General features: G+C 43.2%; 1 protein-coding gene across 4 annotated transcripts in view; it reads left to right on the top strand.

The window, feature by feature from the left end:
* Nucleotides 1–24,028, top strand: part of rasgef1ba (RasGEF domain family, member 1Ba) — a 79,653-nt gene extending 55,625 nt beyond the window's left edge. For all 4 annotated transcript variants that reach the window (XM_068605061.1, XM_068605063.1, XM_068605064.1 and 1 more), the window contains 13 exons: nucleotides 2,349–2,516; nucleotides 2,958–3,080; nucleotides 3,205–3,342; nucleotides 9,338–9,553; nucleotides 10,724–10,798; nucleotides 11,569–11,664; nucleotides 12,212–12,314; nucleotides 14,135–14,214; nucleotides 15,546–15,641; nucleotides 17,993–18,088; nucleotides 20,322–20,445; nucleotides 21,571–21,643; nucleotides 22,613–24,028. In XM_068605061.1, the coding sequence (XP_068461162.1) occupies nucleotides 2,349–2,516; nucleotides 2,958–3,080; nucleotides 3,205–3,342; nucleotides 9,338–9,553; nucleotides 10,724–10,798; nucleotides 11,569–11,664; nucleotides 12,212–12,314; nucleotides 14,135–14,214; nucleotides 15,546–15,641; nucleotides 17,993–18,088; nucleotides 20,322–20,445; nucleotides 21,571–21,643; nucleotides 22,613–22,637 (1,413 nt within the window). In that variant the 3' untranslated portion in view covers nucleotides 22,638–24,028. The remainder of the gene's footprint in view (nucleotides 1–2,348; nucleotides 2,517–2,957; nucleotides 3,081–3,204; nucleotides 3,343–9,337; nucleotides 9,554–10,723; nucleotides 10,799–11,568; nucleotides 11,665–12,211; nucleotides 12,315–14,134; nucleotides 14,215–15,545; nucleotides 15,642–17,992; nucleotides 18,089–20,321; nucleotides 20,446–21,570; nucleotides 21,644–22,612) is intronic.
* The last annotated feature ends 1,096 nt before the right edge of the window (nucleotides 24,029–25,124 follow it).

The following is a 25,124-nucleotide window of genomic DNA, read 5'->3' as shown; positions in this document are numbered from 1 at the left end:
CAGAACATAAAGGTTGGTGTCGACGGCATCAAAAGGTCAAAGGTATCTTGAAATGAAGCCCAGTCCAACTAAACTGGGTTTCATGTCAATAGATAAATGAAGGGTATAAAATGAAGAAAAGCTGCAACTCTCCAATTATTTTCTTCATTAAATAAAGCAAGAATAATTCTAAAGACTAAAATAACTTGATTGACCAAAAAACTACCACCCCACACTTTTTTTTCTTCTTTTTTTCTTAATGGTTGTAAAAGGCAAGCGTGGGATCGGGTGGTTGGTGGTTTTAGACCCCACCTGGGAACGGAGTATGGGCCCGTCCTCAGTGCTAGATCACCTGCTACTGTTGACATGCTCTTCATCTAAAACCCCAGCTTGGTTTGGAGCTGCTCGGTGAACGGCAGATGTCCGTGGTTGGAGAGGGCACTGATGTTCAACCAAATAAACCCTCGTTGGCGTAAACAAAGAAGCCTAAACCAGTTGACTTTTAGCAGGGCGTCCCTCCACCAGACCGGTCGCTCCCACTTGGTGGGGGGACGCCACATGGTGCAGCAGATGCTCCGACTGCACACGCTCGCCTTTCTCATGGAAATGGCCATGGCTGTCTGGCTGAATAATAGCGATGGTTCGTGTGTGCACGTGTGCGTTGTGCAGCGGCATGTGTGTGTGTCTGAAAGAGAAGGGGTGGGTGGTTTGCCTCGTGTGGTCGCACTTTTGAATAAACGGGTGGATTTAGGTCATTTGTATCAAACTGTCTGTTTAAAGGTTAATAAGCTAAGGCTTCTGTGTTGGAAAGTATTCTCTGTTAATTCCCTCTCTGCTCTGATCAGCAGCTGTTAATCCCCTTTTTTTTGCTTTCTGCAAGCCACGGCATGACGGAGTGAAGCCTGTCGTGTGTTAGCACTGCTGACGCAGGGCAATGTGTAGTTTAGATATCCTGCGTCCCTGTGTCCGTCCCTGGCAGCGCCGCACCTCCAAGGCTTCCTGTCAGGAAGGTGACAACCCTCCACACATACAAGAAGACGGGGGTGTATGTGTGGAGGGTTGTGATGGTGTGTGTGTGTGTGTGTGTGTTTGGAGGGCTGTAGGGGTGTGTGTGAAAAGGTCCTTTGTGTGTGCCCAACCATACGTCGTCTGCCTGGCAAGGGATAGAAGTGGCAGGTTCAGAGGTCAGAAGGCCGGCAGAGGAAAGTGTGTGTGTGAGCGCTTGTTCTCTCTTTGTGAGGACCAGCAAGCTGTTTCAGAGGACTTTACGATGGTCCTCGTTTTTTTTTTACTAGCTGTTGGAGGGTCGGAGGGGAGAGGCCCCGGGCAACATGGGGGAAATGTTGGGTGACTCGGACAGCAGGTCTCGGTCATGTTTCAGCCCACTCTTCCTTTGTGCGATCCTCTGGAGAGAAACTCCAAGTAGGAGGAAAGCTGATGGAAACCTCATGTTTGATAAATTGTTGGGATTGTGCCCGCATTAGGGACGCAGAGTATTGATGATGTACGGAGTTAACGGTTTTGCTACCGGTACATTAGAAGTTCCAGAGTCAGACGTCCTCGTCTCAAACCTCCTCTCGCTGTCTCCTTGTCTCTCTGTCTCCTTGTCTCTTTGTCCCTCTCCACCTGGTGGTGATGTCACATGTGGCCATGTGATCGAGTGTGGTGACCTGCAGGGCTGCAGTTTTGACCCTGAAGCTCTCACAAGCTCTCACTGTGCGCGTTCCTTTTTAGTTACGTCTGGGTGTTCAAGCACAGATCTGCTGGTTGAAGACCGTACAAGACCTTTTATGAAGGAATCAATTGTCCCACTATGGATTTCTAGCAAAGTGTAAAAAAAAAATAATTCCTAATCATTTTGTTATTTACATCCGTTTATTTAAAAGTTGCTGCATATGAGGTGATGCAAACATGTTGGGCTGCAGCTCTGTCTAGTTTTTGGGGAGCAAGCCACAGATGAAGCGATGGTTCAGGGTTCCACTCCCAGTGACGCTCAGTGGGGTCATAAATCAGTAGAACGTCTAATCTGGTGTTTTTTATTGTAATGCAGATGACTCACAAACCTACTGCTTTTTACATTTTTTTCTCTCTCTGAAATGCTTTTGTGTCTCACCCACAGTTTGCATTTCAACTTTTTCACTCAACCATTTGTGCAAATAAACTAAACCCAGAAACCTCAAAACGGACAGCAGGGATCCGGAGGAGAAACGGGCGCTGACTGCGTCCAAAACCTTCGCCGTCTGCGTTTGTGTCTGAGAGCTATTTTGGGATTTTCTATTTATTTTCCTTTCTACATCAGCGTCTGTGGTGAGACATCTATCTGAGTGTTGACTGACTCCCCCGTGTTTGCCCCTCTGTCTGCGTTGCAGAACAACATGCCTCAGACTCCACTGAACACCGGTGGCTACAATAAGAACCTGTACCAGACCAACGAGGAGGGCTACTCCGGCCTCTACTACCATGACAACAACCTGGTGTCCGGGTCCCTTGAGGCTCTCATTCATCACTTGGTCCCAACTGTAGACTATTATCCAGATGTGAGTATTGTTATTGTTTTAACTTCTGCAGTTTCATCAATGTAAAGAGATGAAGCCACTTTTTGTTCCTTTTCGTTCCGTCTGAGAAGCTCCAGTGCTTTCAGACCCTCTTAGTGACAAAGTATCTTTCCTTTGTTGGCCTTCTGGCTTACTTAATCTTTCCTAGAAATATCCTTTTTTATTCCCCCTACTTCCTATTCATACAGCGGGTAAAATAAGTATTGAACACGTCAAATATTCCTTACTAAACATATTCCTAAAGATGCTATTGACAAGACATTTTGGTGACGTGATAGATACTTATTTTACCCGCTCTATATTTAGTTGTTGCGGTATCCTTCCCCTCATGTGGCTTTAAAGCCCGATTCTCAAAGATAAATGATCCAGTTTGATGTCATGGGATCACTATTGTACTGAACGTGTTGTCTTTCCTCTCCACAGAGGACGTACATCTTCACCTTCCTGCTCAGCTCTCGTCTTTTTATTCGCCCGCACGAGCTCATGTCGAAGGTGTGTCACCTGTGCATGGAGCAGCAGCGACTCAGCGACCTCCAACTGGACAAGGTACCCTGGATTAAGCCCCGGTTAATCCTCGTTGGCTACAGGAAGCAGCGGCACATTGTGAACACGCGTCTTGGTAGTGGTGCTGTTCTTTCAATACTTCTGTGTTTTTATCCTGCATTTCCAGATAAGAGTCAGGAAGATCGCTCCCAAGATCCTCCAGCTGCTGACGGAGTGGACAGAAACCTTCCCGTACGACTTCAGGGACGAGAGGATGATGCGCAGCCTGAAGGAGTTGACCCACCGGCTGGCCAGCGGAGACGAGGTTGGTCTTTCTTTTTTTATCTTCTTCCATTCACACTAAATGAGTTGGTTAACAAAAAAGTGATCTGCTGATGAGATAATATGTTGTGGTGTTATTACAAGCCGTGTCCATGCGGTTTTGTAGACCGCATGTGCAGCACACTTTACACACACAGGCAGATTTTATTTGCAGATAGCAGTAGAGGAGGAGGAGGGGGCTCAAGCAACAAAGCACTTTTTGAGGCTGACTGAGTTGAGAGAACAGCCCCATTGTTTGTTAGCTAGGTGGCTTTTATTTTTTGCTCGTCTATGTTTGAATAGTTTCGCTGCTGCAGAGCTGAATGCTGCCGGCCTCCGCTTCGCCGGCCGGATCAAAGTTTACTTAGAGCGGTTTATTGTCCCGTCGCCTCTGTTATCTTTGTTGCACATGCGGACCCTCCACCGTTGCAGGCTTCATCGCAGACAAGTAGTGTTTGGACAAACAGCGGCTAGTGCTCCGCGCGCCATGAAAGGGAAACGCGAGCGTGGTGACCAAAATGTTGATTTTGAATAAATTAAGTCACATCCGTGCAGTTTGATAGAAACGCTACATTTTCAGGGGAGAAGAGGAGGAGAGCATAAAGACTACCTTCCTGAATAGTGCTACCATTTTAGAGAGGAAGTTATGTAGTGTAGCTATTTCTTGCTGAATCTTTTTTTCCTGCCTCCCAGAATATTAGAGATGTTCCGATAACATTTTCAGACACCGTAATATCATTGACTCATTCATTTTAGGCATTTCTGATACTTTAATGGGCTAAACTCTTAACAATGTGATACATGTACCACTGAAACCATCATCTTAGTGAAAGTTTTCCAGTAGTTCAGTTTATTTAGCTCTACAGTACATCACATGTTTTGTCACCAGACATGGGAGCGTTCCTTTACTTTTCTCCAGTCTGGACAAATAATCGGGTTAACCACCATGAGTCGTGCTTCTGACAGTACATGTCCCGACGGTTCACATGTCCTCACATGAATTAGTTGCACGGTTGAGTTGTGTGTGGTGGTGGTGGGACACACACACACACACACACACACACACACACATACATACACATACACACACAAATGTCCATCTGTCCCTCTTTCACTGCTCAACATAAGAAAAACCCGCCCACCTGTTTTCAATGCAGGCTTTACATGACTCATCAATAGTAGGAGCACGAGTATTGATCCTGATTAAATGTAGAAATCAATATGTCTCTCCCATGACTACTTGACACATGTACTGCTCCCCAATTAACTTCTCCCCCCTCTCACACTGGTAATACACTCTCCCTCAGCTCTTAGACACACGGAAGCTGTGTCGGACATGTTTTGATTTCAACGCTCAAAAAGATAACTTTGAGGGTTGAAATCAATTCCGGCCTCGAGGCAAGAGAGGGTCATGTAGCACAAGATTGCCTCGTTGATGACACACAAAATGTTGTTTGTTTGTTGATGTTGTATTGATCTGCAGAGATCCTTTTGTAAAAGCATCCACAGTAGTTAAGTAGTTTATTCAGGTAACGTCTTTAATTGGTTTTACCTTCTAGTTTGTTATCTAACTCATCTGTTGGTAGATACATTGAAAGCGACAGCACCTCATAATTTAGTGATGATCCCTCATCACAGAGAACTTGTGTGTGCAACAGTGATAGCGGTAGCTTTGGGAAGTAAATGTTGAAACACCAAACGAGCAGATTGTGAAATATATATTTAACTTATAAATTTCTCTCCATTTTGGTTTCTGTTATTCAAATGTGATCATAACTCCAAAACAGCAGGAGTGTTCCTCAACACATGGACTTTCCTTAAAGATCTATGTGGGGTAAAAAGCTCTTTTCCTGAAAAGATCAAAGGTTCCACGTGTGTGTACAGTGTTGACAAAAGAGTCTTTTGCAATCCTGTACAACCCCCTGCTGTGACGTCATGTTGGCCACAGATAGTGTCGGTTCAGAGCCGATTGAGTCTTACATATTTTTCAACTCGTGCATTGAAGGAAACACTTCGGTCCAACCTGAAGATCTCGAGGTCAGAGTTAACCGGCAGATTCTCCAGAGTGTCTAAACCAAAGCAGCAGCGCTTCTGGGAAAAGTTTTTTTTTTTAGTCCAGAATAGACGTCCCGAACATCTGGTCATGTCATGTCCAGACCACACTGAAAACATTCCAGGACCTTGATCCTTGTCAACGGACTGTCATTATGGATGTGGTCTGATATATAGAGAGCAGCAGTCCAGAAGAAAACAGACGCTTTGGTCTGCACTCATTTCATGCCACCGAGTTACCCTCAACACGGGCCGTTTGTGATTTTACACTTTGTTCTTTTCTTCTACTTGATTAAAGTTGATTTAGAAGGTTCCACGTTATATATACACTTCAATGCTGGATGCAAGGCAGATATTTTAAAGGAATGGTGCAGGAATAGAACCTTTTATTGACAGGTGATGGTCGTTTGTGTGGATATGTTTTCAGTTGGTTACGTTCAACATCTGGTTCAGCCCCAATGAAAAGTTATCAAAGCATGAAATACACCTTAACTGTTGAGGTGGGAGGAGTCTCTTTTGCTTCCAGAGACGCAGCATGGTCGAGGGTAGAACACATGGCGCCGCTAAAGGGCTGCATAACTCAAAGCTCTTTGAGAAACAGGTCAGTTTTAGAGTTATAATGTTGATAGCACATTGAATAAAATGCCTATGAGGCGGATTCCTCTCTTTTTGGATGATTTGAGACCCAAGTAGGACTTCGGTAATAACAAAAAGGACGAGAAACTAGACCTACGGACGTTACAATCTCATAAGATCTGCACTGACAATCATCAAGGCATTTGTTTAACTGATCAGTATTACACAGATGCAACAATAAAGAGGGTTTATGAATATAATAAAACACAAGCTCTATCTATTAATCATAAACATTGGATTGATTTCATTAACTTGAATGTACTTAATTGTCCACTTTGTGGTTGTATTATCGAGCGAAGTAGAATTTTAAACTGCTCATGACAACATTTAATGACTCTGATCGGGGCATCTCGAGAATGTGCCAGCACATCTCCGATGGTTGGGCGGTATATTTCTGCAACCATCGTGACTTGGCATCTCAGATTTTTTTTTTAGATAAAATAATCCTGAGCACTTTTCCCCCCACTCTACTCATCAGTGCTGCTCGGCTGAGCTGCTATAAACAGTGTGGGTCAGGTGGCGCTCCGCAGAAACCAACGGCACTCGGGTCCAAGAAAAACAGGACCTCCGGCGATGCGTCCATTCAGCCGTCTGCCACCTCGGGATCGCCGCCAGGGTCGAAGCCGTCGCTAACATCGTGCCCTTGCTCAGCCTCATACGTTGTCTCCAACATCTGTGACTATATTTACCCCGACTCCTGCCCCCTCCTCTTGTTTGTCGTGGGGACAGAAGCCATGGCAAATGGTGACTTTGAAGGGTCAACTGGAGCCATTTCCTCCACTGGTGGCCCCGGTGGCGAGTCTCCCCGATGTCCACAAGTGCGTGCGTGCTCGCATCGGAACGATCCGAACAATGTGTCAGTTTGTTTTCATCTCTTTGTGCTTTTTATGGATTGAAGGAAATGCCCTCACACATTCTAGGAGCCCCAAGACAAGATATTAAACCTTTTACAATGATGCCGAATGACAAAGACAGTGGTGAATCCTCACATTGGACAAGCTGGGACAATTCCATATGGATGCATTTTAATAACTTCAACAGTACATTATTAGAAGTCATTTTTTATTATTTATTCATTTATTTCAGCATAAATTCCATTCAACAAGTGCTGAATTTTAAACAGTTTTTGTTGATTTCTACATTTTGGCATCAGTCCCTCAGAATGTGTTGTGTCTTCATGTAAATATGTATTAACACATTTTGATTTGAGGTAATTGGTCAACCAAAAGCAACGTTTTTTTGACACAAATCAATCAAAGATAAATAAAAAAATTCAAATGTATCATTAATTGATTTTTTTTTTTGAAGGATGTAATCACTTGTGTGTACCTGACCGAGGAGCAGAGACTTCTTCTCTCTGATCTCCAGTCCGCTTCGACTCCTCCTTTCTTTTCTACGACTTCATTTTTCACCTCTCTGACGTGCGATCTTGCAATCACCCTTTTGCTACGGCTGCAATATTGTCTGTTCATGTGCCATCACACCCGTCACCAGCAGACAGATGCATTTGTCACGCCCGGGAAGGGAATCTTTCCAAAATGCTTCCCGCCCTAAGTCAGGGCGGTTACATGGATTCGAATTACTGGCTTAGTCCGACTAAAATCGAATTATCCCGTTCATGTAAACACCTTTATTCAAATAACTGCGGTCCAATTACGATCCGATTAACACCCTTGGATAACTCGATTCGACTCGATTGATAATTCGAATAACGCTGCATGTAAACGGTGAATCGGATCGGAACTGGACAATGCGTTTGTGCGCATGCTCAAGATCCCGCCGCCTCCTCCCTCCCTTCCTCCCAGGTCGTGACCCGGAAGTCGAAAGAGACGATAAGTTGTCACGGCCGGCAGAAACAAGCAAACGTAAAAGTCGGGTTACGAGCCGATAGTACCTTCGGTGGGTGTCTCTGCTAGCTCCCTGATGTAGCCTGCTAGCGCTGCTGCTAGTTCCCCGTTTGCGCTCCGTTTGCTTTCCGCTAGCTCCCCGACAACCACCGAAGCTAGCGGGGTTGTCTCCATTATGAAGAGTGAAGAGGTCAAGCGGAGATGCCTGTATCACCACTACATGTAATGAAAACAGCGCCACCTATCGTATCGGATATGACATGCTTTCGGCCAATGATTCGATTTATTCACTGCCATGTATATTCGGATAACAACAGTTGCCCCGAGAGAGAGCATAGTCCGACTAAAGCAAGATTTGAATTAATACCATCATGTAAATGCAGTGAGTGATGGGAGTGCGATCATTTTCTTTTCCTATCAAAACCCCTTGTCCTCGTACTTATTTGCTGTTTGGCATCAGGCCTCCACATCCGTCATAAGTCTCGCTGTGTTTTCTTCCCACCTTGTTGATCCTGGAGTCTCATTTGTAGATCTTCGATTCTAAAGGGTGTAAATTGGCAGAAGGTTCCAGGAGGAGGGTTGTAGTCATGAAATGCCGCCCTCCCCGGTAGAATCTTTGTGCAACTCCTACCGGTGGTTTGGACGGAGGTCACGAACGAGATACTGCACGTAGGAAATCAAACGCACATGTCCTTCCGCCCCTCTATGTAGATCCTTATAAAACTTTGCTGATCCGTGTTCGTGAGGGAACACTTATCTAATTGTCGCCTGTTTTGGTGTCCTGGGGAAGGTTCAAAAGAGGAAGGCCTCTCGACCTCACAACCTATTTGAGGGTCTAGAGTCCTCGGCCCGGTTGGGCTGAGAGGCCTTAATGAGGCCGGCAGGAAGAGGCTTGTGACCCTTTCCTGATTGGGTGACCAGGGGCATGCTTTTCCTCCAAGATGAATACTTCAGAGGCATCACATTTTTTAGAGGGTCCTTCTGTGGTTAGGGGCCGAGAGCTGGCATCAGTTTTCAAAAAGTGAGTTTCTGCTGACACAGAGTCAACATGTGCATGCTGTAAATTCCAGCAAGGTTGTTATCGCCCTCTGCCACAGACAAGCGGTTGGGGAATAAATAAAATGTGGCCGCACCCATGCTGCCGGAGATTCTGCTCAAATGCTACATCGCGCTCGGCTTCTCATTATCTCAGTTGCAGTGGCCTTTGTGCCCTCGGCGGTGGAGCTGTGTCCTGACGGCAGGCATCTCTATCAGGTTTGGGTGCTGGAGAAAAACAGGAAAACAGAGAAATAGCTTGTGGTAAAGAGTTGGAGGTTATTTAAATGTTCTCGGTGTTCCGAAGAGAGTTTATTTGGAACACTTTCTGACACTGGTCATGGAGGAATATGTTGGAGTCCCAAGTGAATTAAACATAACTCTAGAAAACATTGAGCTCTAACAAACTCTCTTCTTCCACCCTACCAGGTTTACAGGAAGGCGGTGGGCCAGATGAGCCAGGGTCTGATCAGGAGATTGACGGTGCTCAGCCAGTATGAGGAGGCACTGGTGAAGATCAACGCCACGGCGGCCGAGCGGCTGACGGCTCTCAAGGCGAAGCCGCAGGCATCCATCCAGAGAGACATGCTGTCCATCTGCAACGACCCGTTCACTGTCGCCCAGCAGCTCACACACATAGAACTGGTAAGAGCAATTATTTAGATCAATTATTCAGTTGCCGTTAATCTACAAGAAGCCTGTGGTTAAGTCAGACTTGGCTCAGAAGGCTAATTTTCATCAGTCACAACTAAAAAATCTGTATGTATTTGTTGTCGACACGCCAAACCAAATTAGGTTGTAAAACCTGTCTTCCTTGAAGAACAATCAGAACCGCCTCGCACTTATTTCAGCACATGAGCCGAAGAGAATGAGAGACGGAATTGATGCTGCGAGAGAGATCATGTGAGAGAGGAGAGCCGACATGATGGAGTAGAAATCGTGGCGGGCGAGGCGAAATCGACGCCACGGTTGCGCCCACGCCCGACACCGCCCCAACATTGATTTTAAACAGCCGTGTTGGACCACAGCTTTATATTCATTACATCAGTCTGCCATTGAAAAAAAAATTGTCAATCTAGTAAAAACCGGAGGTTGATTAAAGGGTTTCTTCTTGAATCCAAAAGGTCAACTTCCATTGACGTGTTTTTAATGCTTGAGTTGGGGGAGAAGAAGAGGGAATGAAGGCTGATGAAAACAGATTGGACTTCAATACAGGAAGGAGCACGGGGATCCTCCGGTAGCAACATATTCAATGTTCTACTGTAACTGTGCTCCACCAGAAACTCACAAAATGTAGTGTACGTAACTATAGTGTGAAAACACTGTGTGGATCAGAAGAAGTTCAGGTGGGAGTCAGGAATGAAATCCCATAATGTATCCACAGTTACTGGTGCATGATTAATTATGTAATCTATTCACGTCCTCTTAAATAGATTTGCCTAAAGTTAGGTGCTATGGGAGTGGGGGAGGGAAGGAAGCACATTCATTCAGGAATTTGCCTAAAAGTTTTTACTGGAAATGCAACGGTCAATCATTGAGTTGTACCTTTTAGACACAATCCAGTAAGTACCCTCAGCCCTCATTAACTCTTAAATTGATTAAAGCATGCCCGTGTTACTGCAGATGAGCTGGAGGATGAAAGTAAATGTAGCAAAAGTATGAGAAAAGAAGGCGGAAAATTGATCTGAATTTGGCTAACATCGGCTACCTGAAGCTAAAGGTGTTGCGAACTCTAGCAAAAAGTCCCTGAGCGTTCTCCACCGAGCTAAAGATGCATCCAGGGAGTTAATTTTTTCCCTGTTCCTTCCTCCTCAGGAGAGACTGAGTTACATCGGACCTGAGGAATTCGTCCAGGCCTTCGTCCAGAAAGACCCTCTGGACAACGATAAGGTAACATCTGCACGTTCTACTTTGAGTGAACCGCCAAGATAAGAGAAGCACATCCAGTAGCTCTGCATCTTCAGTTTACACAACACACACACAGACAGACAGACAGACAGACAGACAGAGGCCCGCCGCTGCTGCACGGGTCACAGTGAGGTCAGGTGACTGCTAGACTGTAGCGGCAGACCAGATATCCACCCTGCACACACACACACACACACACACACACACAAACACACGCATGCACTCAGAAACATAAACACCTCACCAACAATTTCCTCAAATCATTCCATTGTCTGGATGAGATGGACATTCATGCATCTCATTTCCTAGCAACCGCCACTGCCAAGGTTTTTTCTCTTTTTGGGGGTAATGTGTGTCTTTGGCGGTGGGCTCTCTTGTCTGGCGTTTGGCTGCTAGGCAACAGGAGTGGAGGGGATAAAGCTGCCTTTATACACGGAGCGAGCCCGCCTCGTATTCCAGCGAGTCACTTGGAAAAGACGACACTGCATGTTTTTCAAATGCGACTGGCGCGAAGCACTTGATGGACTCGTTGGGCCAAAGGAATGTGTGGAATTAGATGAAGAGGAAACAAAGGACCAGCGCGCACAATGTGAACGACATCAGCCACTATTGTGGTTCTAGAGGCAGAGTGAAGTTTATTTTGTATGTTCAGTGATGCATTAACTGGGGAGGAAAGCCAATATCATCTTGTTTGTGCTTTGCAATTAGCTCAAATGTTAATTAAAATTCTGTTGTTTTTGTTGTTGCTGCAGAGCTGCTTCAGTGACCACAAGAAGGCCAGCAACCTGGAGGCGTACGTGGAGTGGTTCAACAGACTCAGTTATCTGGTGGCGACAGAGATCTGCATGGTGAGGGATGAGTGTGAGGAGGAAAAACAGGAAGTTATGCTGCAAATACTGATGATGTTCATGTTGAAACTCGGCCGCCGCAAGATGACAAAGTCCGAAACCCAAACATGAAATCAAAAACAGAAAGAAGCGTGACATTCTCTCATGTCAGAAGCTCAAAACAACAAATAGTTTAGTCTTGCTTCAGAACTGACTAAATGATTCAGTGATTATCAATAATGTTGATTTGAAACTTTTGGGCACTTGATCCTGCTGCCACTGGACATTTATTATTATTACAAAATTATTATATTATCAAACCAAACTATATTCAATTTTAATTCCCGTTTCCCAATTTTAGCTGAATATAGGATTTAAATTGATTCATAATTATTATTTTTCAGAATCAAAAGGGTAAAAGAAAAGCAACAATCTTTTCTCAAATACTCCAATATTTCCTCAGAAAATAGTCCCATTAAGTACAAGCAAACATTGGTACTTTAAGCATTGTGCAGGCATCCCCCCATGCAGATGTTTCATGTTTTATTGTTCTTCATGTGGTTCACAGCCCGTGAAGAAGAAGCAGCGAGCTCGAGTCATGGAGTTCTTCATCGATGTGGCGCGCGAATGCTTCAACATCGGCAACTTCAACTCCCTCATGGCCATCATATGTGAGTTGTGGTTCATCACGTTATTCTATCCCTCTCCTCAAAGACTCCAGACTGCATCGACAGAAAGGGACTTCTGTTCTCGTCTGTGATCATTGAAACAAACTTTATATATATGTTGACTGGGTTTGTTTCCCCCTTACTGCTCAAAGATGAGCAGAAAGTAAGTAAGCAGTAACTTTGGTGGGATGAAATATTTTAGAAAAACAGAGTTGTGGCTTAAAAGGTTTCCGATTCAATCAAGGAATCCTGAAGGAGTTCTGACTCATTTGACCTGAACCCACTTAACCCCAAACAAAGGGTGTGTTTGTCTGTTTGTGTCTGTGTGTTTGTATGTGTGTGTGTCTCTCTCTCGCTCTCTCTCTCTCGCTCAGCAAAACTAGCCATCTTAGATTAAAGATCAGTTCAGAGACCTCGCTGGAGGGCTCTAAGAGATCTCCCAGTGTTCAGAGGAGAGGGCAGCTGGTCACCGTCCCAGGCCGGGGGGCATCTGTGAGTCCAAAGTGGTTTAGTGCGGGGGAGGCCTCAACTGGAAGAGGACGCAGAGCATCCAGGCAGATGGTCAGCACTGACCAGAGAGTGTGAGAGCTCACAAGGGAGGATAGTGAAGGGGGGGAGAGCAGAGGAGAGATGCTCAAGGGCCAGCTGTTCTCTCTCTGTCTTTCTCCCCCGAGGGCGAAATAGATCGAGGGAGAACCACAGGCTCTACCAGACTCGCCTCCAGGGATCCACCGGGGATAGACAACGTGTTAGTGATCTATTGAAGGGTTGGGCCTCCCAAACTTTGAAAGCAAATTCACCTTTTTATAGAGTCGGCCAGACAGTTTACGGTTTTTGTGTGATCCGGCCAGCTTGGAATGAAGTATTAGACGAATTGACAGCTGACCACAAAGAGCAGAACCTACCTGATGTGTAATCAGCTCTCTAGATACTAGAATTAAGTGAGAATCAGGGCGCATGACACCCTTTTGTTTCCTGTAAAAATAAAAAAAGCTAATTGCTAAAACAATTAAATAAAACACACTCTATCTGCACCCCTCCTCCTCCTTCTCCTTCCCCTCCTCTTCTTCCTACCCCTCCTCATCTTTCTCTTCCTCCTCCTCCTTCAACATGGTGTCAACGCTAAAAGGGAAAAGACATCAAAGATATAATATAATAATGTTCTCTCATAAAAGGGGAGAATGTGTAACAGTGGGGCGACGACCACGGACAACACCTGTCACACAAATACACACACACACAAAAAACACACAGACACACACACACTGGTGTCTCTGTGAGCGGATCGAGAGTCATACGGCGCCTCGCGGTCAGACTCTCGTTGGTTTGTGGCGCCTGCGGAGCCGAAGTGTCACGCTCCGAACCAAACCGTCTCCCAGGAAGAGCAGGAAATAAAAAAAACCTAGTGTGTTAAAATGTTTCCATGTGTGCATGTGACTTCCTTTTTAGTGTCAAGGGTTGTTTGTGTTGTGTTGTAGCTCTGCTCTGACGGTGACCCTCAGCCTCCTGAACACACGCGTGCGCACACACACGCACATACACACACACAGAGGATTATTATATGGGAGGCCGAGCACTGGGAGGGGAAACGAGGTGTGTGTTAATGCCATTGTTCTTGTGGCCTTTTTGCCTCGCTGCGTCAGAAGAAACAACAGCGGAGAGGAAGAAAAGGGGGAAGGGCTGTGAAAGGATGACCACGGTGGGGGCGTGAGGGGTAGTGGGTCTGTCTGAATGGGAAAGTGCTATGTGTTAACGCGGTCATGTTTGGTGCTTCATGGATGCGTGATATCTCTCTCATCGATCTTGTGTCTCTTGTCTTGCAGCCGGGATGAACATGAGTCCTGTGTCCCGGCTCAAGAAGACCTGGAACAAAGTGAAGACGGCCAAGTTCGACATCTTGGAGGTACGTTTTATCAAACACAAGTGTGCACATGTTTGGTTCTGCAGCTCTTAAAAGAAACTCTGCCCTTTTTTTAAGGGGAATTTTTTTTCTGGGATATATTAGGAGGCAAAACCTGAAAAGATGAAAAGTGGAGGCGGATGGGGAGGGAGTGAAAGAGATGGAGGGCAAGAGAGAGAGATTAATTCCTCAAACTGTTTTTAATCGAACTGTTTTAGGGCGGCGGCCAAGAACATTTTATAGATATTCTGCTTGAAAATTCTGCATATTATTTTACGTTAAAGGCCAACAGGTTTAGTTTAAAAAAGGCACAAGATAGCGTGTTACAAATCCCATGATTTCATGCCTTAAATATGTGATATGTTAACAATTCACAAAAGCACCGAAGCGTTCTCTCAGCTTTTTGGTGAGGAATACTTTTTATTAGGCAGCAGCCTCTATGCATCCTCAAAGACGTTAAAGTAAACCCTCGGCGCTGCAGGGATAAAGCTCCCGAAGCCCGGCAGGTTCAGTCGGCCTTTTTTAACAAGATCTGAGGCTCTGGAGTCGGTCGGGAAACTCTGTTCTTCAGGTTCCTTTGTCTCTCTCTCTCTCTCTGAAGAGATGAGGTGTGTGACTGATACTCTTTCCTTTTACCCTCCACGGTTTTGTCCCTGTGAGCCTCTTTTGAAGTGAACTTTCCGTCCCACTGAGTCATAGTTAGTGGGCTGCATGGAGTTCTTCCTCTTCCTCCTCCTCCTCCTCCTGCTCCTCTTCCTTCTCCTCTTCCTCCACATGTGTTTGAGGTCACAGATCCGACGGCGTCTTCCTCTTCTAATCTCCTTCATCATATAACTCACAGCACGTAGGGTTTGAATTACTAAATAGTTGTTGGAATGGAAGCGATTCATTTTAGACATTTCATTACTTTTTCTCTGCATTTATAATGCATTTAATCATTAATATCATTTACAATCTATAACTTCAACTGAATTATGTACTGAACTGTAAACATGTTCTCAGAGGAGAATCCAATCCTCACGTTGGAGAAACTTAAAATGTTTGATGAATGAATGATTTAGAAAAAACTAATAAATGGCTTTTATATTCTATCAAAGTAATTCATTATCTATCTGCTAGAAAATTAATTTGTTTCCAAATATGTATTTGATCAAATTAAACTTTTTTTTATTTTTCACAATGACTGTCAAACTAGACGTCCTAGTCGAAGCATCACAACAGGAACTAAAGTCTCATCGCTGGAACAACTAAACGTGTTTAAATCCGCTCTGCTCACCTGTTTGTTTGTTTGTTTGTGGACCCAATAAAACTGACTGTATTATTTCTCTCCGCAGCACCAGATGGATCCTTCCAGCAATTTTTACAACTACAGAACGGCCCTGCGAGGAGCGACGCAGCGGTCCATCACCGCCAACAGCAGCAGGGAGAAGGTGAGTGATGGAGGAACATAACGTCTGACCTTTATTTTCAGTTTGGTTCACCTGCAGGTCAGCCCTCACTTGAATGCACCGCACGGGGCTTTTATCACATGCACAGGTACAAACCATCACCCTCCCCTGAATGCACCGCAAAGGGCTTTAATCACATGCACAGGTATAAACCATCACCGCTGGAAAACAAGGCGGGGTTCGGTGGTGCTTCATGGAGTCCAATTTGCATCAAATGCAGTCATAAGATGTGAGCAGAGGAGGCGGAACGCTGGTGGTTGTCGTCTCCCACTTGTACATCACATGTCCGATACGCGTGTTGCCACAGAGACAGAGTGTTCTGTCAACATGCAGCCGACTCCCTGAGGCATGCAAGTGAGCCCTTTTTTTTTTTTTGGGAGCTCAGAAATGCAAACGCACTCGGACAAGAGGTCGTGTGGGGAACGGAAAGTTCCCAAGACAAGAAGTCTGGTATGTTCCGTGCCCTTGTGACCTCTCCTCTGCGTTTTTAAGGGAGGGGCTTGTTTATGACCCGTCCCAGGCGCCCACTGGGCTGTTGACGTTGTGAGGGAGGATCAACAGAGCCAACATGTGCGCTCCAGTCTTCCTGTTTTAGTTTTGTTGTTGTTGTTTGCCGAAAGGACGGAAATATTTCACGGTCCGTGACGTGTTTGATTTACTGAAGGAGCTGTGGGACTGCTGTTGTATTGATGTGGACACTAGGCAGCGGGTAGTTTGTGTTGACAAATTCATGTTAATAATAAATTAAAACAAGTAGAGCAAAGAGGTAAACGGTCAAGATTATTATCGGGAATAAAAATGAATAAAACCAAGGAAAATAAATAAAATATCAAGCATTACAGTGCAGCTAAATGATAGTTCCAGTAATGACACATCTTATTTTCATGGAACGGCTTAGATTATAAAATGTAATGAAATGTTGAATAATAATAATAATAATTATAATTTTTTATCCAGTCAAAATTAAAAAAAAAAAAAAACTTCATAGATGATCAAATTTAAAGTAATCAAACAATTGTTTCATAGCAACAAATAACAGATCAGCTGGTTAAACCTCTTTGACCCATTGATTAAACCTAAAGAAATACTAGTGAACAGTTACAGCTGTAAATAGAGAGATCTATTTGTAGACCACACACCAGACCCTTAACCCCCCGCTCCTGCAGAGCTCTTCTTCTCTTTCTTCTTAATATATTTTATTTATATAGCGCTTTTCAAAATACTCAAAGTCGCTTTATATGGTTAAAATCAACGTAAAACAAGGACATCATATAAAATCACAGCAGTATTTACACATTAAAAGCAGATCTAAAAAGGTGCGTTTTGATTAGTGATTTAAAAGTTGTCAGGTTGGAGCAGTCTCTAATGGGTTTGGGGAGTGAATTCCAGAGGGACGGAGCGGCGATGGAGAAAGCTCTGTCACCCCACTTTGGGCGCTTGGTCATGAGTGGGGTGGACAGGAGGTTGGCATCAGAGGAACAGAGGGAGCGGGAGGGAGTGTGGTGCTGGAGCAGGTCGGTGAGGTAGCCGGGGGCCTGGTTGTGAAGGGCTTTGTGAGTCAGAAGAAGGATTTTAAAGTTAATGCGTTGAGGGATGGAGAGCCAGTGGAGGTTCTGGAGGACGGGGGTGATGTGGTCACGGGAGCGGTTATGAGTGAGCAGACGTGCGGCGGAGTTTTGGATGTACTGGAGTTTATTGAGGATTTTGGATGGTGAGCCGAAAAAGGATGCTGTTGCAGTAATCGAGTCTGGAAGTGATGGCCGAGTGAATCAGAATCTCGGCAGTGGAGGAGGAGAGTGACGGACGAAGGCGTGCAATGTTTTTGAGATGAAAGAATGCAGTCCTGGTGATGTTATTGACGTGACGTTCGAAGGTGAGGTGACTATCAAAAGATGATGCCGAGGTTATGGATGTGAGGGGAGGGGGACAGAGTAGAGTTGTCAATGTTAATGGTGAGGTTGTGGGAACTTCTTGTTCTTGTTCTTGTTCTTGTTCTTGTTCTTCTTCTTCGTCTTCGTCTTCTTCTTCGTCTCACTTCGTCTCAATCGGTGCATTATATAGTGGTGTTTAAAGGTCGTATTGCTACGTGCTACTACAGGCCTGCGAGACTGGAACATACCTTTATGATCAGACGGATTGGAAGAAGGTCTCTTTTGTTCACTAGAAGTGATACTAAACGTTATAAGATATCCTCTTTGTCTGTTGTAATCCCTTTTTTCCCTTGAATTGACTTGTTTAGAGATCATACACCTGTGAGTCACACAGAACCCCCCGCCCCATCCTTGCATCGTCCTGATGAAATTAAATTCCTTTTCTCTTCTCTTGTCTTGCAGATCGTCATCCCTTTCTTCAGCCTGCTTATCAAAGACATCTACTTCCTCAACGAGGGCTGTGCCAACAGGCTGCAGAGCGGACATGTCAACTTTGAGGTAAACTTGAATTATTGAATTCCCCGGAGGGAGTTCCCCCGGCGTCACTATTGGCGACGTTTTTTATCTTCACTTCCCTAAAGAGTGTTAGAGAATGAAGAAGTGAGACCAGAATGTGTGAAGTCCAGCTGTGTTTCCATGGAACGTACGCAGAAACATTTCCATCGGTCTTTGGCCACAGCTATGCTGAATCAGGCTCTACTTTAAGGTTTCATTCCACCGGAAGCTGATTCCTTTTTCTGTCCTTTCCTCTTGTGACTTTTATACGCTACATTTGAACACATTTATACTTCAGGACAGCTGAATCACAGCATGCTGGGTCACTGTGCAGCCTCAGTGGCGCCTTACAATGATCAATGCCTTGCTCAAAGGCAGCGCCACCTGGCGTGTTATTTGTAGTGAAAAAGAAAGCCCAGTCAGTCAAAGGGTCAGAACCAGGCGGCAACTTTTGCTGAGTGAAGCCAAGCTTTCTAAAACCTGCTTTCTTTCTCCTGACCATCAGGGGACGACTCCTTTGGTTGTATAGAAGTCTATGCGTCATGTGTTAAAGCTGCATTCTCTCTCTTGACCAGGGCCGGAATGGGGCCACTTTTAAGCCCGAGAATTTCAGGCTCAAGAACGGCCCACTTTTTCCATTCTAGTGGAAATTGGATAAATGAAGCAAAAGTTCAGCTCTTACTATCCGGTAGTTTCTTTTTATTAATACCATGGTCCAACAAAAAATGTAAAGGTTAAATACAACAATAATAATCCACTTAAGATGAGAAGTTAACAAAAACTATTCCACTATTCCACAAGGATAGGTTGATAAATTAACAAAAGCAGAAATAAATAAATAAAACATTTGAAACGTATGCCACTCTTTAACAAAGAGGCATAATGAACTACAGTTCAACTCACAGTCAATATAAACTTATATGCTAACCCATTGACAGGATAAGCATCTGTGAGGAGGTTGTACTGTGAGAGTATATTTTGGCTGATGTAAAAATGCTAATATTTTAATTCAATTTAATATTTTGCTTGGGAATAGGTTGAAAACACTACAACGATATTAATCAAGGCTACAACGTCAGCCGAATAGTTACGTTGCTAATCATCAGACCTTTGTCTCTCTTTACCAGTTGCCCCTTGTGTTTGTCCTCTTGAACATGAATCGGTTAGCTTGGCACATTTGGCAGCATCCTCCTCCAACGCCTTTTTTTTTTTAACCTGGCTTTTCCAGCCCCTCCTGCTCTCTTCCTCCCGTCCATCCTCCCTGATGCGCATCGTTGCGGTCGGGCCGGCCCAGCTATCGGCAGCCTGAGAAAACCTTTTGGAAAAGACGCGTTGCGGACCGAACCAACTCTATTTGGGAGGGGAGAACTTCCTAGCGTGGTATACCAGTTGTACCACGCGAGGAAGTTCTCCCCTCCCAAATAGAGTTGTTTGGTTCCACAATGGACCGAACCAACTCTATTTGGGAGGGGTGAACTTCTTTGCTTGGTACAACTCATGCAGAGGCTGTCAGAATGCGGAACGTATGTAGCCCACTTTAAGATAAGATCCACTAACGTGACAAATGTCAACAAATAATTCTCGACCGGCCCAGAAGTGAAGCGGCTCACCGGGAACTCTCCCGATTCTCGCAATTACCCACCCCGGGCCCGCTCTTGACCATCTGGGGACGACACCTCTGGTTGTATAGAAGTATATGATTCATGTGTTAAAGCTGCATTCTCTCTTCCGGCCACCAGTGGGTGACTCCTCTGGTTGTATAGAAGTCTATGCTTTATGTGTTGAAGCTGCATTTTCTCTCCTGACCACCAGAGGGCGATTGCTCTGGTTGTATAGAAGTCTATATAAATTAATCTACTTCTCTTTTGATGTATTGTAAAGATTGTAAACATGAGTTTGTGTCTCAATCTCTGACGTCACTACATCCAGTCCATATTAGAGTCAGGACCCACCGCTGGGTGACTGGTGAATCTCTTCAATCGTCTTTCATTAAACATTTATATCTGCAGTACACTTTTGGGCCAAATGACGGAGCCTGATTTTGTCTGAAAAAATGAAGCCTACTCAAAACATTTAATCTAATATGAAACTCAAGCATTTTACTGATGAGAGGAAATGACAAGAGCTTAACTAAAATGCATTTATTTATCATGTGAAATGTTTCCAATGACACATGATCAAACAAAGTTGTGAATTATCATGAATTATCAGATATGATTTTGATATATTCTTTCAGAAATTCTGGGAACTCGCCAAACAAGTGAGCGAGTTCATGGCCTGGAAGAAAGTGGAGTGTCCGTTTGAGAAGGATCGCAGGATCTTGCAGTACCTGCTGACGGCTCCAGTATTCACTGAAGATGGTATGTTTGTGCATGAATATATGAACACCTGTTTAAATAAGACACATTATTTCTTTTCTTTCTGGCCAATAGTGAGAAGGTCAGATTACTAGCATACTTAAGATACATTATATATATATATATTAGGGCTGGGCAAAGTTGAAAAACAGTAATCGCGATTAATCGCATGATTTTTCTACAATTAATCGCATTATGCGCCAAATTCAACAATGAAGTAAAAAAACAAGTGTATTGCATGCTTTTATTTTAAAGCAATGTTATCAGAGCAATATAACAGCACTGTGGAGCAACAACAAGTTAACATACATACATATATAGTTTATAAATATATATATATATATATTTTTTGAACAGGTACTGTTCAGTAGCCAGGGACAAACCACTCCTTATTTTGTCCATGTTCAGTCTGTTGCTTACCTTAAAGATGTATGTTAAAGACCAGCAACTGATTCACAAAAGCAATAATATTTTCAGTTCAGTTTTTCTGTGATACTGACTTAAAGGTCTCTGCATAGTGGATCAGACCGCAGAACAATACGTGCTAGTGCTGCGTGTCAGTCGGCGAGGCTACGGAAGCGCACGCCTTCAAAGTAAAAGCAGTGTTGCTGTAATTGCGTTCATGGCGTTTATCTTATTTATTTATTTTTCATATTTGATTGACCTCACGCGGGCAGGACTGGGAGAGCCGTGAGACGCCAGGTCTGAACTACGCCGTCTGGAGAGATTTAAAGCAATAAGCTCCTCCAAATGCAAAAAATAAATTAAAAAAATGCAGTTAATGCATGATCAAATAGTTAACGCATGATCAAATAATAGTTAACGCCGTTAAAGGATTGTCAGATTATATTCCCTCAGATTAATCTTGGGTTAACGCGTTAATCTGCCCAGCCCTAATATATATATATATATATATATATATATATATATATATATATATATATATATATATATATATTAGGCAGATGTGTATGAATACAAAAAAAAGTTATTAATGTTGCCACCCATCCAAATGTTTCCTTTTTTTTACTAACACATTGTTTATCAGAACAAAAAGCAAAAAAAGCTTCCAGTATTCAAAAGGTGAAGCAAAGACGAGTCCTGAATATTCTGATTCCCTTGTTGCAGCGTTATACCTGGCATCGTACGAGAGCGAAGGTCCTGAGAACAACATGGAGAAGGACAGATGGAAGTCTCTGAGGTGCGTATGAACCCCTCCCTCTTCCCTCCACACACACACACACACACACACACACACACCCTCGGGGAGCTTTGGAGTCTTTCCATCCCGCCTGTCGGCTCACATCCCGTCCCGCCTCTCTGCTGACCCAGCAGACCCAGAGGAGGTCACACAGACGCTGACCTGCACGTTATTCAATAAACGCATTAAACGCACAGGTGCTCATCGCTCTTCTTCATCACTCCGTCGCTGGCAAAGGCACGCGCTGAGCACATCCGTCATGTTCACACAATGACAGCCCCCATCCCTCCTCCGTTATCACACAGCTCTCTGCACGTGTTTGAGAAGATGGATGAGAGGAAAAAAAACAGAATGACAATGAAAACCATCAATGAAAACCATCCCCCAAAGGATTTACTGTAGATGTGTGAGTCATAGGTCAGAGCAGGTTTTGGATCTGTGAGAGGGGGTGCGTTTGTGGTCACAATTTTTTATCTATAGACTCAATTTATAGTTTTGCTCAAATGTTAGAGTTGACCCAAGATGCATTGATCATTTTCGAAGTGTTTTTTTTAAATTAAAAATGTTTCTCTTGGATCCATGCAGATTATTTTTTTCTCAGGAGTGGATAGTTTAGGATCTTGTATTTTATACAGCTTTTGTTATACTTTAAGGTGCCCTGTCCCTGTGAAATAAATACTATTTTAATACTACTTTTTTATTTAATTTCTAGGGGGGTGTCTCTGCTAGCTTTGCTGCTAGTTCTACGCTACCTCCCTGCTAGCTCCCTGGAGCTCCCCGACAACCACCAAAGGTAGCGGGAGCTAGCAGCAGTGCTAGCTTGCTACCGAGTGTAGAAGCGGCTTGTGACCCGACTTTTAAGGGTTACGAGCCTTGTTCACGTTGTAAAAAAAGAGAACAAGCAGATTGTGTTGCGTAGGTAGAAGTACACACAACAAACAAACAGCCATTTCCTTCCTGTCTCCACAGATCCTCTCTGCTAAGCAGAGTCTGACCCGGAGTAAAGACAAACCCGACGTCGTCGTCTAAAAACCAAGTATCCCGTGTTGGAAGGGAACGACAATCTCTACAGATTTCTATGATCGCTTCTCTCTTCACCCTCTCGCCTCATTGTGCTGTATATTTCAGGACAGCTAATTTTCCTCTCTTTGTATGACTTTATAGTCTTTTTTAAAAAAAAGGAGAAATGCTACAAACCTTCACAGTAAAAGCTAAATGGAGCTGAGGTTTCCTTCTGAGAGCAGCTGGGGTTGTTTTGATCCCCGCTACTTTTGTTGTTGTTTTTTTCCACTGAAGCTACAAAGTTAGCCGCTGGTTGGCTAACTCGACAGAAGAAACGCTACTTGCGCTGGTTCGATAAGCCAACGTCATTTTTAAACGGACAACTCAAAAATCTGTTGTTTATTTTTTGCCGTTCTTTGTAGTTGTTTATTTTTGTCGACACCCGAGTTTCAAATTTTTCTGTGAAAGGGTTTAAGAAAATGCACTGGCTGCATTTTGAAGATTAATAAGAGGTTGTTTTTTTGTTTTGTTTTTGTTGTATAAAGTTGTGCGGTTTTCTTAAGCAGCAGGCAACACTTGTCATTTTGACTTTGACGCATCAAAGTCACCAGCACACTTTAATTGATGTGTTATTTGTCTAGTTGAACATCTGAAAAGCCAGTTATCTCTGGAATCGGGTGTTTTTTAAGATCGTGATGCTTTTGAGCAATAAGCGTAAATGGAGGATGTCATGATGGTGACAGTCTGTTTAAATGAGTCCCACTGCTGCTGAGAATATTAAGAAAACACCATTCACACTTTTTGTTCCTGCTCCAAAGTAGAAAAGATGAGTGTGCTTGTGCTGCCCCCTGTTGGTTCAGTAGGAGAAGTGCTGGACTCTGTGTAGTCGAAAAATGTGAACTGAGGATGTCTATTGAAAACCTACAGATAAATAATATTATTTTTATTATTCATGTTATTATTACAGTTTCCTGCTTTTATTTTATTTGTTTTTATTATTTATGAATCTATTTGTGTCGTCACATTATGTCCTCTTGCCAATGTTGACTATTTTGTTATTTAATTTTGTATTTGGTACACAACATGTTTTAAGTAGATATTGGCTTAACCATTATTTTTATATACAAAGTTTGTATGAGATGCTTATTTTTCGAGGTACTAGCTCAGAGTATGAAGTTGAATGACGGACGTGTGCTTTGCCTCAACTGCTCCTCAACACAGTCCTGTTGTGCGTCATTGTGTACAGAACGTGTGCGTTGGTTTGTTTTGGTTTCCTTGTGTTTATTCATTTTGTATTTTTCGACTGTTGAAATGGAAAAAAGATCTGTTTATAAATGAATTGGTAATGTTGAAAAGAGTTAATAAAAAGGATGTTTAAAAGTGTGAAGTGACTGTTTATATCTTTTTGAATAAAATACTATATATATATATATATATATATATATATATATATATATATATATATATATACATATATGTATATATATACATATACATATATATATATACATATATACATATATATATATACATATATATATATACACATATACATATATATATATGTATATATATATATATATATATATATATATATATATATATATATATATATATATATATATATATATACATCCATCCATCCATTTTCCGCCGCTTATCCGGGGTCGGGTCGCGGTGGCAGCACACCCAGCAGCCCGACCCAGGCTTCCCTCTCACCCGCAACATTTTCCAGCTCGTTCTGGGGGACCCCGAGACGTTCCCAGGCCAGCCGGGAGATATAATCCCTCCAGCGTGTCCTGGGTCTTCCCCGGGGCCTCTTCCCAGTTGGACGTGCCTGGAAAACCTCTAATGGAAGGCGTCCAGGAGGCATCCGGATTAGATGCCCGAATCACCTCAGCTGACTTCTTTCGATACAAAGGAGCAGCGGCTCGACTCCAAGCTCCCTCCTGATGTCCGAGCTCCTCACCCTATCTCTAAGGCTGAGCCCGGCCACCCTACGGAGGAAGCTCATTTCGGCCGCTTGTATCCGCGACCTCGTTCTTTCGGTCACGACCTACACACACACACACACACATATATATATATATATATATATATATATATATATATATATATATATATATATATATATATACATATATATATATATACATATATATATATATATACATATATATATATATACATGTATATATATATATATATGTATATATATATATATATATATACATATATATATATATGTATATATATATATATATATATATACATATATATATATATATATATATATATATATATATATATATATATATATATATATATATATATATATATATATATATATATATACACACACACAGACAGACAGATAGATAGATAAAACCATAACCTATAATTGAGTGCAAATTGTCTTGTAGACATTGTTGAGTGTTCATCGGAGATCTGTAAAACAAACCCAGGAAGTGGAGCAGAC

This window comes from Clinocottus analis, unplaced genomic scaffold, assembly GCF_023055335.1.
Source record: "Clinocottus analis isolate CAN_PGR_092001 unplaced genomic scaffold, fCliAna1.0.p SCAF_7, whole genome shotgun sequence".
Lineage (NCBI taxonomy): Eukaryota > Metazoa > Chordata > Actinopteri > Perciformes > Cottidae > Clinocottus > Clinocottus analis.
Note: the sequence above shows the minus strand (reverse complement) of the source record. Positions and strands in the feature narration are given on the sequence as shown.